The sequence below is a fragment of the Microcebus murinus genome, chromosome 14 (assembly GCF_040939455.1).
Source record: "Microcebus murinus isolate Inina chromosome 14, M.murinus_Inina_mat1.0, whole genome shotgun sequence".
NCBI lineage: Eukaryota > Metazoa > Chordata > Mammalia > Primates > Cheirogaleidae > Microcebus > Microcebus murinus.
Window position 1 is genome coordinate 39502145 of NC_134117.1, and position 14879 is coordinate 39517023.

The 14879-nt window shown below is 32.2% G+C and overlaps 1 protein-coding gene across 3 annotated transcripts in view; it reads right to left on the reverse strand.

Annotated features, from left to right (window-relative positions):
- PCDH15 (protocadherin related 15) overlaps window positions 1-14879 on the reverse strand; it is a 1489951-nt gene that overhangs the window by 197680 nt on the left and 1277392 nt on the right. For all 3 annotated transcript variants that reach the window (XM_076010005.1, XM_076010003.1, XM_076010004.1), the window contains one exon: window positions 10590-10718. In XM_076010005.1, coding sequence (XP_075866120.1) covers window positions 10590-10718 — 129 coding nt within the window. The remainder of the gene's footprint in view (window positions 1-10589; window positions 10719-14879) is intronic.

Consider the following 14879-nt stretch of genomic DNA (forward strand, 5'->3'; position numbering starts at 1 on the left):
TGATGCCAATAAAATCATACCAAATTGATTCAAAATGGAAAGATCGACACACCAAGAATGTAAATGGGGACCACCATTAACACTCACATACAATTCTTGGCATAGTTACTATAGAAAACAATTTGGCATTTCCTATAAAATTGAGTAGGCATATATTCATAATAGAGAAATTCAGGGACATGCACCAGGAGATATGATACAAAAGTATTCACAGCAGCATTGATGGCAACTTCTTCAAATTGGAGACCACTTAAAAATTCATCAGTAGTAGAATGTGAAATAGCAGTGCCACATACAGCAAATAAAATAAATGAATAAACAGGTAGAAATATAATTGAACAGTAAAAAGATAAAAATGAAAGAAAGAAGACAATATTAACATGTACAAACTCTACAAATCTGGTTATATATATTTCAAAAAAAAAGACAAAATTTGACTTTTGTTAATTTGGAATCCTAGTAACATCTTTACCTTCTCTCTATCTTTTAAGTTATTTGACAGAGTTACCTAATTTTCTTTCTAAACTCATATGCTTTCATTTTTCTATTTTCTTAGGCTCTCTCTCTCTCATATTAAGTTTGAGTTATTCAATCAATTTTATTATTATCCACTCCCTACTTGATTAAATCTTAAATTTTATGTTATGTTATAAAAATTAATTAAAAAATACAAAACTAAACTATATTGTTTATGAATGCTTACTTCCAAGGTAAATCAAGAATGGAAAACAAAAAATTATTATAGTGGCTAAATGTAAAAGGAGGAAAGCAATTGTGCCTGGGAAGAAACATGCAGGAGGCTTTTCTGGTGATGCATTATATACCAGGGTTGGACATACATTTATGTTTACTTTATAATAATTTATTTAAAATTGTACATTTAGGTTTAAATTACTTTCTGTATATTATGCATTTTTCCTTAAAGTTTAAAGGACAAGAGTGGTCTTAATAAAAGGCTTCAGAAATAGTTGAAATCCTTCCTGCAAAACCAAAAGTAGATTGCCAAGCTTAATCCTCAAAAAGGTAGTAAAGTCCACGTAAGTAATTGTAGTGAGCTATAACATTTGTAGAGAAGGAAAACTGAATCCAACTAAAGTGAATAGGCCATGAATTCTCATTAGTCTATAAAACAGAACTGCAATTTGTATAAAGTGTAATCTCATAAATAAGTAATGGAGCATTAAAAGATACAGCTAGATGAATGTAGCAGGGGTTTGTGAGGCAAAAATAGTTGGTATTTCTTCCTGGACAAATATTAAATAATTTAAATGGAGTATATATTTTAAATGGGTAAATGGAAAACACAATTTCAAATATGTGACCCAACAGGCTGGTAGCATATTTGTTATAATTTTCTTCCATGCAATCTTTACACCTGGGAAAGTTCTTCATTATAGTTGCTCTGTTTCATGGGTGGGCAAATAAATGTATTATTTCATCCTGTACCAACTGTAAATTTCAATTGTTCTTTGCATTAACACTACTTTTTAAATCAACTCTTGTGTACTATTCTACATGCTGAAATTTTAAAAGTAGATAGATATCTAATAACAAAACTTTTTCGTTATTTATCAAGAGTATTTATTTATGTGTGAATATGCTTGTGAGGTAAGCCAAATATGTATGTTTAGATGCTGACATATATTATACATATTTTTTTCTATAGCATTTATGAATTTTCATATAAAATTTTACTTTTAGATAATTTATTTCATTAAAGTTAGTTTAACTTAGCATTTTGTAAGAGCCAAGCATTGAGCCAGGCAATCAGATTTTCAATGTCAATATGACACAGTCTCTGACTTCAAGAAATTGGGATAAGTAGTCAACAAATATACTTCAGTAAGTACCATCAAAAGGTTGTGCACAGAATAATATGGGACCATGAGCAGGGAACACCTGGAAAATAGAAAAATTAATAAAGGGTTTTCTGGAAAAAGTTATGTATGACTAGAATTTTCAAGGAGGAGTTGAGTTATCTAAATAAAAAATGGAAAAAGAAAATCAAGGTTGGGGCTTGCACAGAGGCAAAGAGACATGAGAGTCCTGAGAACATATACTACAAGCAGGTTACTATGACTGGAGGTAAAATTGTCAAAGTAGTTGTGGGAGACGGGAGGGGAGTCTTGTTTGCTGCATGGGGAATAAGGACTATATTCTGGACTTAAATTATACTTGTTAGAGACATCCTTCTAGCAATCACATTGCAAATAATTACGAGGTGTCAAGACTAGTATCAGGATAACTAACCTATAAGTGCCTGTAACAATAGTTCATGTAAGAAATAATGAGAGCCTTACTATGGTTGTTATGGAGAGAATGTGAGAAGAATTTGCAACACGTAAAATTATGAAAATTGGTGATTGATTGGATATGGAGAGCAAGAGAGAAAGAGGGAACTTAAATGGTTCCTCACAATTTGGCTTGGGGGGTGATTAATTGATGGACAGAATTCAGGAAAAGAAGTCTTATTTTCACTTTTTCCAGACAATTCTTAAAACACATTGAAGTTAAGATGCCTGCAGGACATTCAGGCAGATTTGTTTTACAGATAAATGTCTATATGAGGCTTTAGCTTCAAGGAGCTGAATGGAAATCAACATCACAATGTAATTAAAGCTGAGGGTTTTAATGTGAGTGGGATTTCCCATAAGGAATGTATAGAGTCAGGAGAGCAACATAGAAAATATCTCCAAAATCCAAAGTTTAAGGAGCAAACAGATAAGGGAAAGGCAGGAAGAATCAGACGTGCTTAAACAGGAGAACCAGCAGCAAGCAGGTAGTAGACTCTCAAGAAGGAAAGAGAGATCCATTTCAAATACAGCTATGAAGTTACTCAGATAAAGATAACATTTAGCAATAAAGAGATCATTAATGACCATGAAGTTGGTAACAGATATCATTGATTATATATCTGGGATTGTACAACTATGAATATTTATACACACACAAAAATATATACATATGTATTTTTCTAATATCTGATAGTAAGACTTCTGGACTAAAATAAAATCTTAAGCACCCTCGCTGACTGAATGGACCCCCTCTTGGCCAAAGGGACCCCAGAACACCCTATGGATGACTTGCTGACCCAGAGAAGGAAGGTCAAACATGCCTTGTCATACCCTCTTCCCTTTCTAGTGATTTCTGGTGTAATTCCTGTGTCCATGAATGTATAAAAGAAAACTGTAACCCGGCTACTGTAGGCACCTTTCTTAGGACATTTTCAGGCCTTGTGCTACGGGCTGGTTACACATATGGCTCAAAATAAACCTCTTTAAATTATTTTACAGAGTTTGGGTCTTTTTCCTTTAACAGGGTAAAAATTGCTGAAGAAGTAAGACCTGAATAAGTAATGTAAAAATAAATCCATAAAATTTTCTAATTATTTATGAACTGCTAATTGAAGTTTCAAAAATAGTCAGAAACAATAGGCACATCTCTATTATAAATATTTTCAGGTAGCAGCATTAAAATAAACATCACAAATTTTTCAAATTGTGTAGGCTTTTTTCTATACCCAAGTGAGTACAGTGTTTGCATTACATAGTTTGGCTTGACAAGAGAACCCATAAAATCCCCCACTTGCAGCCCACTTAAAAAAGAAGTATTAGAGTTTTAGGCACTGTTGAATGTCATGCTGAGCTACAAAAAATAAGAAATCACTGTAAAGCTCCCCACCTTCATTTCATTTTTAGAACCCCACACAGGGAGATGACAACTGCATTAGTCAGAGACAGACCACTGAGGTTCAGATTTATTTTGTTTAATATTAAATTGCATAGTTGAAGGAAACATCAGTTTCTTTTTCAAATGACACCATCACTACCCTGCTAAACACCACAGTTTACTAATGATTTTAAAACTGCTTTAAGGGTTTAAAACAGAACCACTGCTGATACTATTAATACAGCTCAGCTAAGATTTAGCATGCAGATCTCATATTGGGAATGTATTTGTGTTTCAGGTTAAATAAATTCAATCTTTTGTCTTAGAACTGGAAGAACATGCTGTTGACTCAGGGTTCTATTTTTGTTACTTAGAGCTAAAAGAAATCAGTCCAAGCAGAAGGATACCTACAAGGCATTAAATGGAAGTTGCTAGGAACTTGCTTCCTGTATATTGTATACAATGCTGAGAATCTTATTTAAACTTAACAGGCAGACTTATTTCCAAGTATGCCTTCTCTGATGCATTTGTGCATGCATTTTTGCCCAAGATTACTCTGAAAAACAGAGATGAAGAATTTAGTCCTTATTCTGGAGAATTCTGGCCCTTTACAAATGTTCAAGGAGATGTTCCCTTGAAGACTAGATACTTCTGACAGAAGTTCAAAGGCTTCCTCTCTTCACTTCTGTCCCCCTAGTCTCCACCCACTCTGCAAATCCACATACAGAGATGCTGAAGTTCTTAGTGTGGCAAGTGTGCCAAAGTAAACACTCGATTTTCCATTATGCTAAATTCTGTTATACAAGCACAAAGAAATTCCCTTTGTGAACCTGTATCTTAGCATTTACTGAGATAAATCTTTCTTTAACTTCTTCTCACAACCCAATTTGAGTCCATAGGACATTAGTTAAGAAAACAAATTAAAATGACAGGCAGCATATTGAACTAGGCATTATGATTCTCTACTTCTGAAGACACAGAGTTTATAATGAGACCAATCTCATCCACCTGACTCTTACACATTAGGATAAATTATTCACAGAATGTCTTTCAGTTTGGTTTCAGGCAAAAATAGAATTATCAGAGGCACATCCAAATGTATTGTTGGAATTATGCCGTTTTTTTATTGACATAATATTTGTACATATCTATGGGATACATGTGATGTTTTGTTACATATTGAATATGTAATGATCAAGTCAGGGTATTTGGAGTGTCCATAACCTAAAGTATTTATCATTTCTATATGTTGAGAAACATTTCAAGTTCTCTCTTCTAGCTATTTAAAAATTATATTATTGTTAACTACAGTCTAACTCTGCTATTGAACATTAGAACTTACTCCTTCTACTTAACTATATGTTTGTACTCATTAATCAACTTCCCTTCTATAGTATAGTAGTTATATTACATTTGAGAACCATTCAAATATAAACTACAAAAAGCACTTAGTTCATGGAACATTGTAAGACTTAAAAACTGGTAGCCATTGCTATTAATCTTTTAGAACAACTGTCAGCTGATCCAACATTCCTTTTCAATTCAAGCTCCACATATTCTGCTAGGTAAACTTAATTTTAAGAGAAATAAACAAAAATAAAAAAATTAGGTTTGTAACCATAAACTCAATTTTGATAATTGAAAATATTTTTCATTTCCCTTGAATTTCCAAAATAGCCTGCAAATGTGAAAAATGTATATTTATATACTATACATAGATTTATATATTTGTTATGACCGAAGTCCAAGCCTTGGCTAATACTCTTAGAAAGAAAAACTGTTGTTTACAAATTGATTGATTATGTTTCTGTTTGTAGTGATGCTACAAAAAAGAATTATTTATCAACTTAAATAAGATTTTATATTTTATTAAGAACAGTAATTACATTAAAATGTTCTGTAAATATGGCATTATATTGGGAAATGCACTAGTGCAAATGACTTATAGCTCAAAAAATAATACACAGTCACTTGCATTTAATTCATAGTATTATTAAAAATATTAATTTCTCTAATACTGTAGATAGCCATACTTTATAAATTGTTTAATGATTTAACATAATTATAATAGCTAATACAAATTAAATGCACACTATTTTCATGTATTATGCTAAATGTATACATATATTGCATGTATGTATTAATCCTGCCAATCACTATATGAGGTTGATTCTATTATTGTCCATATTTTACAAATAAAGAAGCCCATGCCCAGAGAGGCTAACTTAGTTATCCACAATCACATTAGTCATATTGGTAAGTTAGATTTGAACTTAGGTACTTTGATAGCAGAGCACATGTTTTAACCCATTCATTAAGTTTTGTATATTGCTGGGATACTGGGTCTGTATTCATGGAATCATATGATTTAGTGACAGTATGAACCACATGACCAGGGCATGGTGTACTCATCACAATACATAAGTAAGTGAAAGCTTGCAGGTGAGCTGAGAACTCTGGGATTCTGGTGTAGTGAGTACAGAAGTAACGGTTCAGAAAGAAACAAGTTAAAAGAAAGTAGATGAAGAGCTGCGCTCAGATTTAGAAGATTGCCTGAATCAGTGTATCTAAAGGTTGAATGGTCCTTCACAGAGGTTATGCCATGCTCTGCTGTTGTATATTCCACATTGTAGCAAATGCCTGGTCCTTTGAACAGAGAATTCCAAGGGACAAAGACCAGAGCCGCAGAATTAATCAGTATATTACTGCATAGAAACATTTTGGGGCTTCTGCTGGCATCTGCTCACCCAGGAATTTGGGATCATCTGAGAGTGCTGCAGCTGGTATGAGGCCTCTTATATCTGAGACCATTCTAAAGAAGAACTATTGGTATGCTTGTGGTGTAGCGTAAGGATATGCATACAGGTCCTCTAGAGTCTATCTCCTATGACATATTAATACTATGAAGGATACTAAACAAAATACTAAGCTGATAAAGTCATTGTATCAGTCACTATTTCATGAGGCTCCATATGAGCTCAACATGTCTCTAATCATTTTTTAAGAGCTCCTCAAAATAAATATTCTATTATTGTTAGACTATTAACTTAGAGTCCTCAAATTGCCTCTCAGGTGAATTATATCTTGTAATACATCTTTTTTGCCTGGTACCTCTATTTCCTTTTTTTTTCCAACCATGATTTTATTAATATGTCAAAAAGTACTAGGAGTAATCTTTTCCCATGAACCCTGACCTGGCCAGCTCAGTCCATTGTAATGTTTCTCATTTCAGTAAATATTTTTTTTTACCCATTTGACACTTGACATAGAGTATATTCTTACAGTGTTTACTAGGTTTTATTATGCATGCATCTTTTCGCCCCTACTATACTGTTATAGCAAGTACTTTGAGAATATTGATAAGATTTTCAAGTCTAAATGTGCTATACTGTACACTTGGGAATAAAGTGTGGAATGATAGACAATGGATACTTGGAGGATGGGGGATAGTGGGATGGGTGATGAGAAATTAGGAAATGGATATAATGTATGCTATTCTAATGGGTAGCCTAAAAGCCCTGAGACTTTACCACTATGCAATGGATGCGTGTAACACAATTACATTTGTATTCCATAAAATTTAGACAAATAAACAAATGAATGAATAAAAGTGGTACACTATACTTTGTGAATAGTAAAATTTACATTCAAATATTGCTGGTTGGTAGTTTATTTTTTAATATGCTGGACAAAACGTTTGCTATGTATGATCCTGAAATATTGCTTCAAAAGTATTCCTTAGTTACTATAGCTTGTTACTGTAACATTACCTTTAAAAAGTAAACAAAAAGATTCCTTCAGTATTTGAATCCAAACATTAGATTATTCATATTAAAATATCATTAAAACATAAACACAAAGTTGATAGCTTGAATTCAGTAAAGTAATTAACCATACATATCTTGGTTTTAAGTGTGTCTTAATAGTTTCTGATGACAATTAAAATTAAATTTTACAAGTGGAGCATGAATCATTTAGTAAAATTAATGTATTATATAATTATCATTAGGTAGCAACAGGAGACCATTATGATGCATCAAAATTCCATCCTATGAACATTACAACTTCTCTGAAACTGTACAGAATCAGTTGGATGCAGGCTGCTTTAGATATTTTCCTCTTCCTTTGTACTTTCAAAATCATTTTAGTTTTTTATGAAAACATGTTATTGCCTAAAGAGTAGGACAATTACAGTGTATCTAATTATGGGTGCTAAGGTCTACATTTCAATTTCTAATCTGAAATAAATTATGGAGACCATTTCTCATCAAATTTAAGGACTAGGAGACAAGAAAACATTAATGCAACAATTCTTTCAGGGACAAAGAATCACTAGGAAAAGTGGCAAAAATAAGAAAAAGTGAAAGAAAATTAAGTAAAAACTAACCATTATGTTGATGTCTGTTTATGGGTTATTAGTTGTGTATTCCATATAGGCTTTAGATCTCCCGTACTAAATAAATTAAGAAAATGGGAAAGATCATTTTTCTGATGATTTCAATACCTGTTTGTCATATCTAAATAGTTGATAGATATGACTAAATAAATTTTTCAGTTTTCAGCAATGTGGTGACAACTGTAATGTAATTTAATTATAATTATGGTTAGACTATTACATTAGTTCAAACCTCTTATACTTGAGCTATTACAATTGCCTACTATTTTAGCTTTCTGGATTTTAGAGTCTCCCATTATAATCTGCTCAGGAGTAACCTTTATAATGTGAGGTTAAGGTTTCTCTATCACCTTCTATGACATGGTATAGAAAAGTTTTACAATATGGAATAGTTGACTTTATCACATCATTTACTTGGTTCAGCAGAAATTGTCGGTACCCTATGCATGTCCCTCAGAGCATTTGGTGTGCTCTGGCCAACTTCCATCTGCTAGTATTTACAGACTGACTCAATGCCATTATATCAGAATCAGCAGAGGCAATTTGGCTACTTGCTTGCACTGGAGGCAAGAAGAGCCAAAACTTTGCCATCCCCTTGCTCCAGTATAGCAGCCAATAACTCTCAGATTTAGCATATAGATTTTTCAGTTTCATCACTTCTTGAGAGGGATAATTTTGATGCATAAATTTGTACCTTTTCCTAGAATTTGCTCTTGGGATTACACTCCAGTTTTCTTTGTGATAGCTGGTTTAATAGCAATGCCGTCATTGGCAACCTTCTTTTCCTTGCATCATTTTCTCACTTCTCTATTAGTGTCACCTGAATTTCTCAAACAAACTATTTATACTTGAATATATTGTCTCCAGGTTTTTTCTTGGAGAGGCCACAGTAAGATAGTACATCACAGGTGGGGTATTATGGTAGGGGATGAAGGTGGAGCCTTCAGATGGGATTCTGCATTTGAATCACTTGCTGGCCAGTTGGCATCAAGCCCTCCTGACATGTTGTAACTTCATGATGAACAAGATTATCCCCTGTAGTGAACTGGAATGGCATAAAGGTATACGGGGATGTATGCCCTATGCAATCTCTTCAGTGTTTGAGAGAGACGGTGACAATGATAACGATAATAACCGTATAGTTAGTACTGTTGTAAGTATTGCCAGTGCTCTGAAGGAAAAAAAATAACAGGTTCAAACTAGTCAATCAAAATTTCAGGATTAATAAAATGTGGTGTATATATACCATGGAGTACTATTCAGCTTTAAGAAACAATGGTGATATAGCACCTCTTGTATTTTCCTGGATAGAGCTGGAACCCATTCTACTAAGTGAAGTATCTCAAGAATGGAAAAACAAGCACCACATGTACTCACCAGCAAATTGATATTAACGGATCAACATTTAAATGGACATATAGGAATGTCATTTATTGGTTGTCAGGCAGGTGGGGGGGGGAGGTGATGGGTATATACAAACATAATGAGTGAGATGTGTAATGTTTGGGAGACGGTCACGCTTGAAACTCTGACTCGAGGTGGCAGGGTGGGGCATGGGCAATATATGTAACCTTAATATTTGTACTCCATAATATGTTTTAAAAAAAATTCAGGATATGGTGCAAAAGTCAGAAGATCTTTATGATGACATTTAAACTAACTCTCTTCTTTTTAGCCATAGAAGACTGAACTAAAAACCAGGCCCTGTGTTAGATTATAAGAGTAGCAGAACTGTAGAGAAGGCTTAAGGGCCTTAGCAGGGAAGGAGTGTGACCCTGAAACCTGTTTCTGGAATCCTTGGGTACCTTATTCCTTCTTCCTAGAGAAAGATTCATTCCTTGCCAGGAGACCACAGAGGTAAATGCTTCAGAATATGCATGTCTTCCTAAAAATTTGTCCTATTTTGTGGCTTACAGACCATTAATTATGTTTAAGACCAAGCATGGCCCAGTAGAAGAAGTAATGTCTCTGCTTTAAGAATAAAGGGATTATTCATCAAATGAACTGCAGAAACTGGCTTATATGTCCAGGCAGGTTATAGGAGAACATGCCTAAAATAAATTTTCATAATGATGGACAAGGGGCATGGGGAAATATAGGACACATAGTAGATGTTAAAGATATATTTATATAACAAAATGAATTCACACCTAAATATATGTGTTTTGAGGGATGAATATCTACATCTATACCTAATTAGTATATCTAATTGCACATTTCTCTAAAAATATTTTAATTCCAGAAAATGAGAATATATATTAAATATAAGAAATAATTAATCAATTTTAATTAATCACATTAATCAATATTTAAAGTACACAATGATCATAAAATGTAAATTAGTACCCTTAATAAGTTAAGTCCAAATGTACAGGATATCTTTAAGAAAAAAAAAATCTTGAAAAGTATCCAGAACAGTCATTTAACAAATTACATCAGCTGCATCTCTTTTCAAAATTAAGATGTAAGAAGTATATGCACTTTTAATAAATACACTTAAGATATATATAAATATTCCACTTACCCTTACTTGACCCACAAAGGCATTGGCTTCTTCCTCCACCACAGATAAATTTCTAGGTAGGTAGGGATCAAACACTGGAGCATTGTCATTGACATCTGTCACCACCACATTTACTGTGGCAGTTGAAGTCTTAAAAAAAAAAAAGAATTAAATGTGAGAAGAGCTATTTTTATTTTGAATTCAGTTAAGTGGTCATCTTGGTATTTGTCTATCTGAAAAGTGTCTCATTCTTATTCCTAGTCCTTAGCTCTCTAAAACATATATAAAAAATATTTTAAAAAAGAAGCTTGCAATTTTCAAACACCTCAAAAAACAGATGAAAAAAGCAAATGATGGCATTAAAGGGCAAACATCTTCTTGAAAATGTCAAGTATTTCCTGGAGGATTACTCTCAGAAAATGATTTTTACCTTTATCTTGTTCACATTTTATGAATGGCAAGCTTTTGTTTATACACACATGCACCCCTTTATCTCTGAAATGTGCCTTTTCTGTAGTCTTCATCATTTATATTTCTTACTCTTTAGAAATAAAACCAGTACATTATAAAATAGCATGATATATCATATGGGTATTTTAAGGCAAGCTAATGTTACTAGAAAATACTACCTTAGTAATTTTTTATGTTTGCATCTAAACCAAGACTATGAGCACCATGCAGTAGTAATGAAATGTTTATCTTATGCACATATGGTCTATGGAAATGGTAAGCAAGTAAACCTCATCAGTAGTATGAGCTAACTAATTAAAAGGTAAATCCCTGGCCTGCTGCAACTACAAAATTTTATGTAGGTCCCAATTCAGTATGATATTGGCCATGGATTTCTCATAAATGGATTTGATAATTTTAAAATAAGAACCGCCTATGCCTATTTTGTTCAGAATTTTTATCATAAAGGTGTGTTGGACGTTGTCAAATGTTTCTTCTGCATCTATTGAGAGAATCATATGGTCTTTGTTCTTGTTTTTATTTATAAGGCAAATTGTATTTATAGACTTGCATATGTTGAACCAGCCTTGCATCCTAGAATAAAGCCCACCGGTCATGGTGAATTATTTTTTTGATGTGCTGCTGAATTCTGTTTGCTAGAATTTTGTTAAGGATTTTTGCATATATATTCATGAGGGATATTGGTCTGTAATTTTCTTTTTTTGTTGCATCCTTTCCTGGTTTTGGAAATTGAAACCACTCCCACTTCGAACTGGAACTAGACAAGGATGCCCACTATCTCGTCTTCTATTCAACATAGTGCTCAAAGTACTAGCTAATCAATGGAAATAATTATAGATTGGTTAGCTATAAAACATGATCATGTACGTTTTTTTTGGATTGGTTCAAAAGGATGGCAACAACATACTTTGATATGGATCTGCAGGGTGTAGGCACACTCTACAAAATGTTTATGTCTCTTATTAAAGACAGATTCTTTAGTTGTTTAAGTTTAAATACTAGTAAATGAACATGGACTATTTTAACTAAAGTAAGAGAATTGGATAATATGTGAGCCAACACATTTTCACAACAATTAATTTTTTAAAGTAAATTTATATTATGCTAATTAAATTAAAAAGTTACCAAACTAATGAGCCTAATAAACCAAAAGTTACCTGTTTTCTATCAAAAGAATTTATTTACAATTCCATTGGCTGGAAATATTTGCACTTTATTACTAAATAACACAATTGATCATTTTGTGGCAATTAGATATTTAAGTAGGTCTTAAATTTTATTTTGTTTTAAATCACAGATATGTTCTTAAAATATATATTCCATTCTCAAAAATGCAAGTAGATATTTCTGTTGTAGCAGACAATTTGAGCATACATTTATTTTTATAAATTAGCATGGCTGTGAAATAAAGTATGCTAATATAGCATCTTTGGTTTGGTATAGCATTAAAAATGTAATCTGTTAAGTTATACTGAAACAATGTACATTCATCTATACAAAGCATTTTTAATTCATTAGAACATATTTTAATTATGACTATTTTATAATATTTATTTTATATTATGGACTTTGTTGAACCTATCAAGCTAATTTTTTTAAATTATTGGAAACTGGGTTTAGAAGTAGAAAATAATAAAGATGTTCAAATTTATTCATTCAGGAAGTATTTTTATATCTACTACAATATAGTATATATAATATTAGTGTATATATTTAAGCATTTATGTATTTAAATAAATACTTTTTATATATTACATATATTATAAAATGTATATATGTAAAGTTTAAACATTTAAATCTATAGTTTATTTTATAATTATCTGCTTTTTTTGTTCTAAAATCTTATTAAACCAACTGTATTGAAATTCAAAGTTATATAAATTTCACACATTACCTTATGCACATATTTTTGCTTTTTCTAATGTCTCCTATATTTTGATTATAAAGTTAAATGCTCAACTTTTAAATATTGTTTATTTATGTCATCATGTTTAAAAGAAATTTAGGAAATAATATCACCTCAAGGCCAAAACAAAGATGCTACACTTACTAGCAATCTGAAGTTGTAAAACATTACAAGTGTTCACTGTGAAAACCATAAGTAATTCAAATAATTCAAGCCAGTAATTCAAAAGCATTTTGTAGGAATCAAAACCATGATAGAATCAAGTTACCTATCATCTCTATTAAGGAGGAAAACAATATTGCTGAACACATAGAATCTGGTCAGAAATATGCATGCTACAGAACACTTTCATATTTTAAATAAAAAAATTCTAATCACTATCTGTGTATATTATACATATGCATATATATACATATATATACATATGTGTGTGTGTATATATATATATATACACACACATATTACATTGTGTTATCGATGGGTTAACATAATCACAATCCAAAATCCCTATTTACTAGTTATCTTTCAGCTTGGTGCAGCTACTTATGGATAATAAGATCTAAGAGGAAATCTGCTAGGTGAGATTTCTAAAAAAACTTTGGTTCTCTGCTGTAAAACAGGGGGATCAGAGTCTTTTGGCATTTGCCTTTATACTTTGCTCCTCTGTGATGGACAGCTGATGCTTGGAGTTGCAGCAGCAATCTTGGACCATTAGGTAACAAAAATAGGATGAATATAAGCCCACTAAAAATGGCAGAGCCAAAAATTTCCAGTAGGCATCTTCAAAGGTATTGTTGAGGCCCTATACCATCCCTTCACTGTCCACTTCTAGATTTTTTTCTTTTTCTTAATTATCTTAATTTTTAAATGTAAAGTTCAGTGATAGTAAGGTTCATTGATATTTTTCTGCAGCCATCAACACCATTGATCTCCAGAACTCTTATTATCTAGCAAAACTGAAACTCTATACTCATTAAACATTAACTCCCCATTTTCCCCTCTCCCATCCCCTGTAAACTACCATTTTCCTTCTAGTCCCTATGATTTTGAGTATTCTAAGTACCTCAAATAAATGGAATCATACAGTACCTTGCTGTATGTATATACTACATTTTGTTTGGGTTGTTTTCACATTTTAGCTATTATGAATAATGTTGCTGTGAACATGGCAGTATAGATATCTCTTTGAGATCTTGTTTTCAATTCATTTGATATATATGCAGAAGTGCAATTGGTGGTTCATATGGTAATTTTATTTTTAATTTTTGAGAAAAATGCCAGACTATTTTCCACAACAGCTGTACCATTTTACATTCTCAACTACAGTGCAAAAGGGTTCCAATTTTTCCACATCCTCGGCAACACAATATTTTCTCTTTTTTTGTTGTTGTTTTTGTTTGTTCTGTTTTTGTTAGTAGGTTTTTTATAAAAGCTATCCTACTAGATGTTAGATAGTACCTTATTGTGGTTTTGATTTGCATTTCCTTAATGTGTAATGATGCTGAGTATCTTTTAATACGTTTACTGGCCATCTGCATATCTTCTTTGGAAAAATGTCTATTGAAATCCTTTGCCCATTTTTAAATCAGTTTGTTTACTTTTGTAAAGTTTTAGGAGTTCTATATAGATTTTGGATGTTAATCACTTAATGAGTATATGATTTGCCAATATTTTCTCCCATTTGGTGAGCTGCCTTTTAATTCTGTGTGTTTTTGATGCTCCGTTTTTAAAAAAATTTCATGAAGTCCAATTGATACAATTTTTTTGTTGTTGTTGCCTGTGTGTCTGGGATCATATTCAAGAAATCACTTCCAATCTAATGCCAAAAAGCTTTTTCCCTATGTTTTTATCTAGTAGTTGTATAGTTTTAGGTTTTAAATTTAGGTCATGGGTCACTGTTGAGTTAATTTTTGTATATGATGTAAATAAGGGTC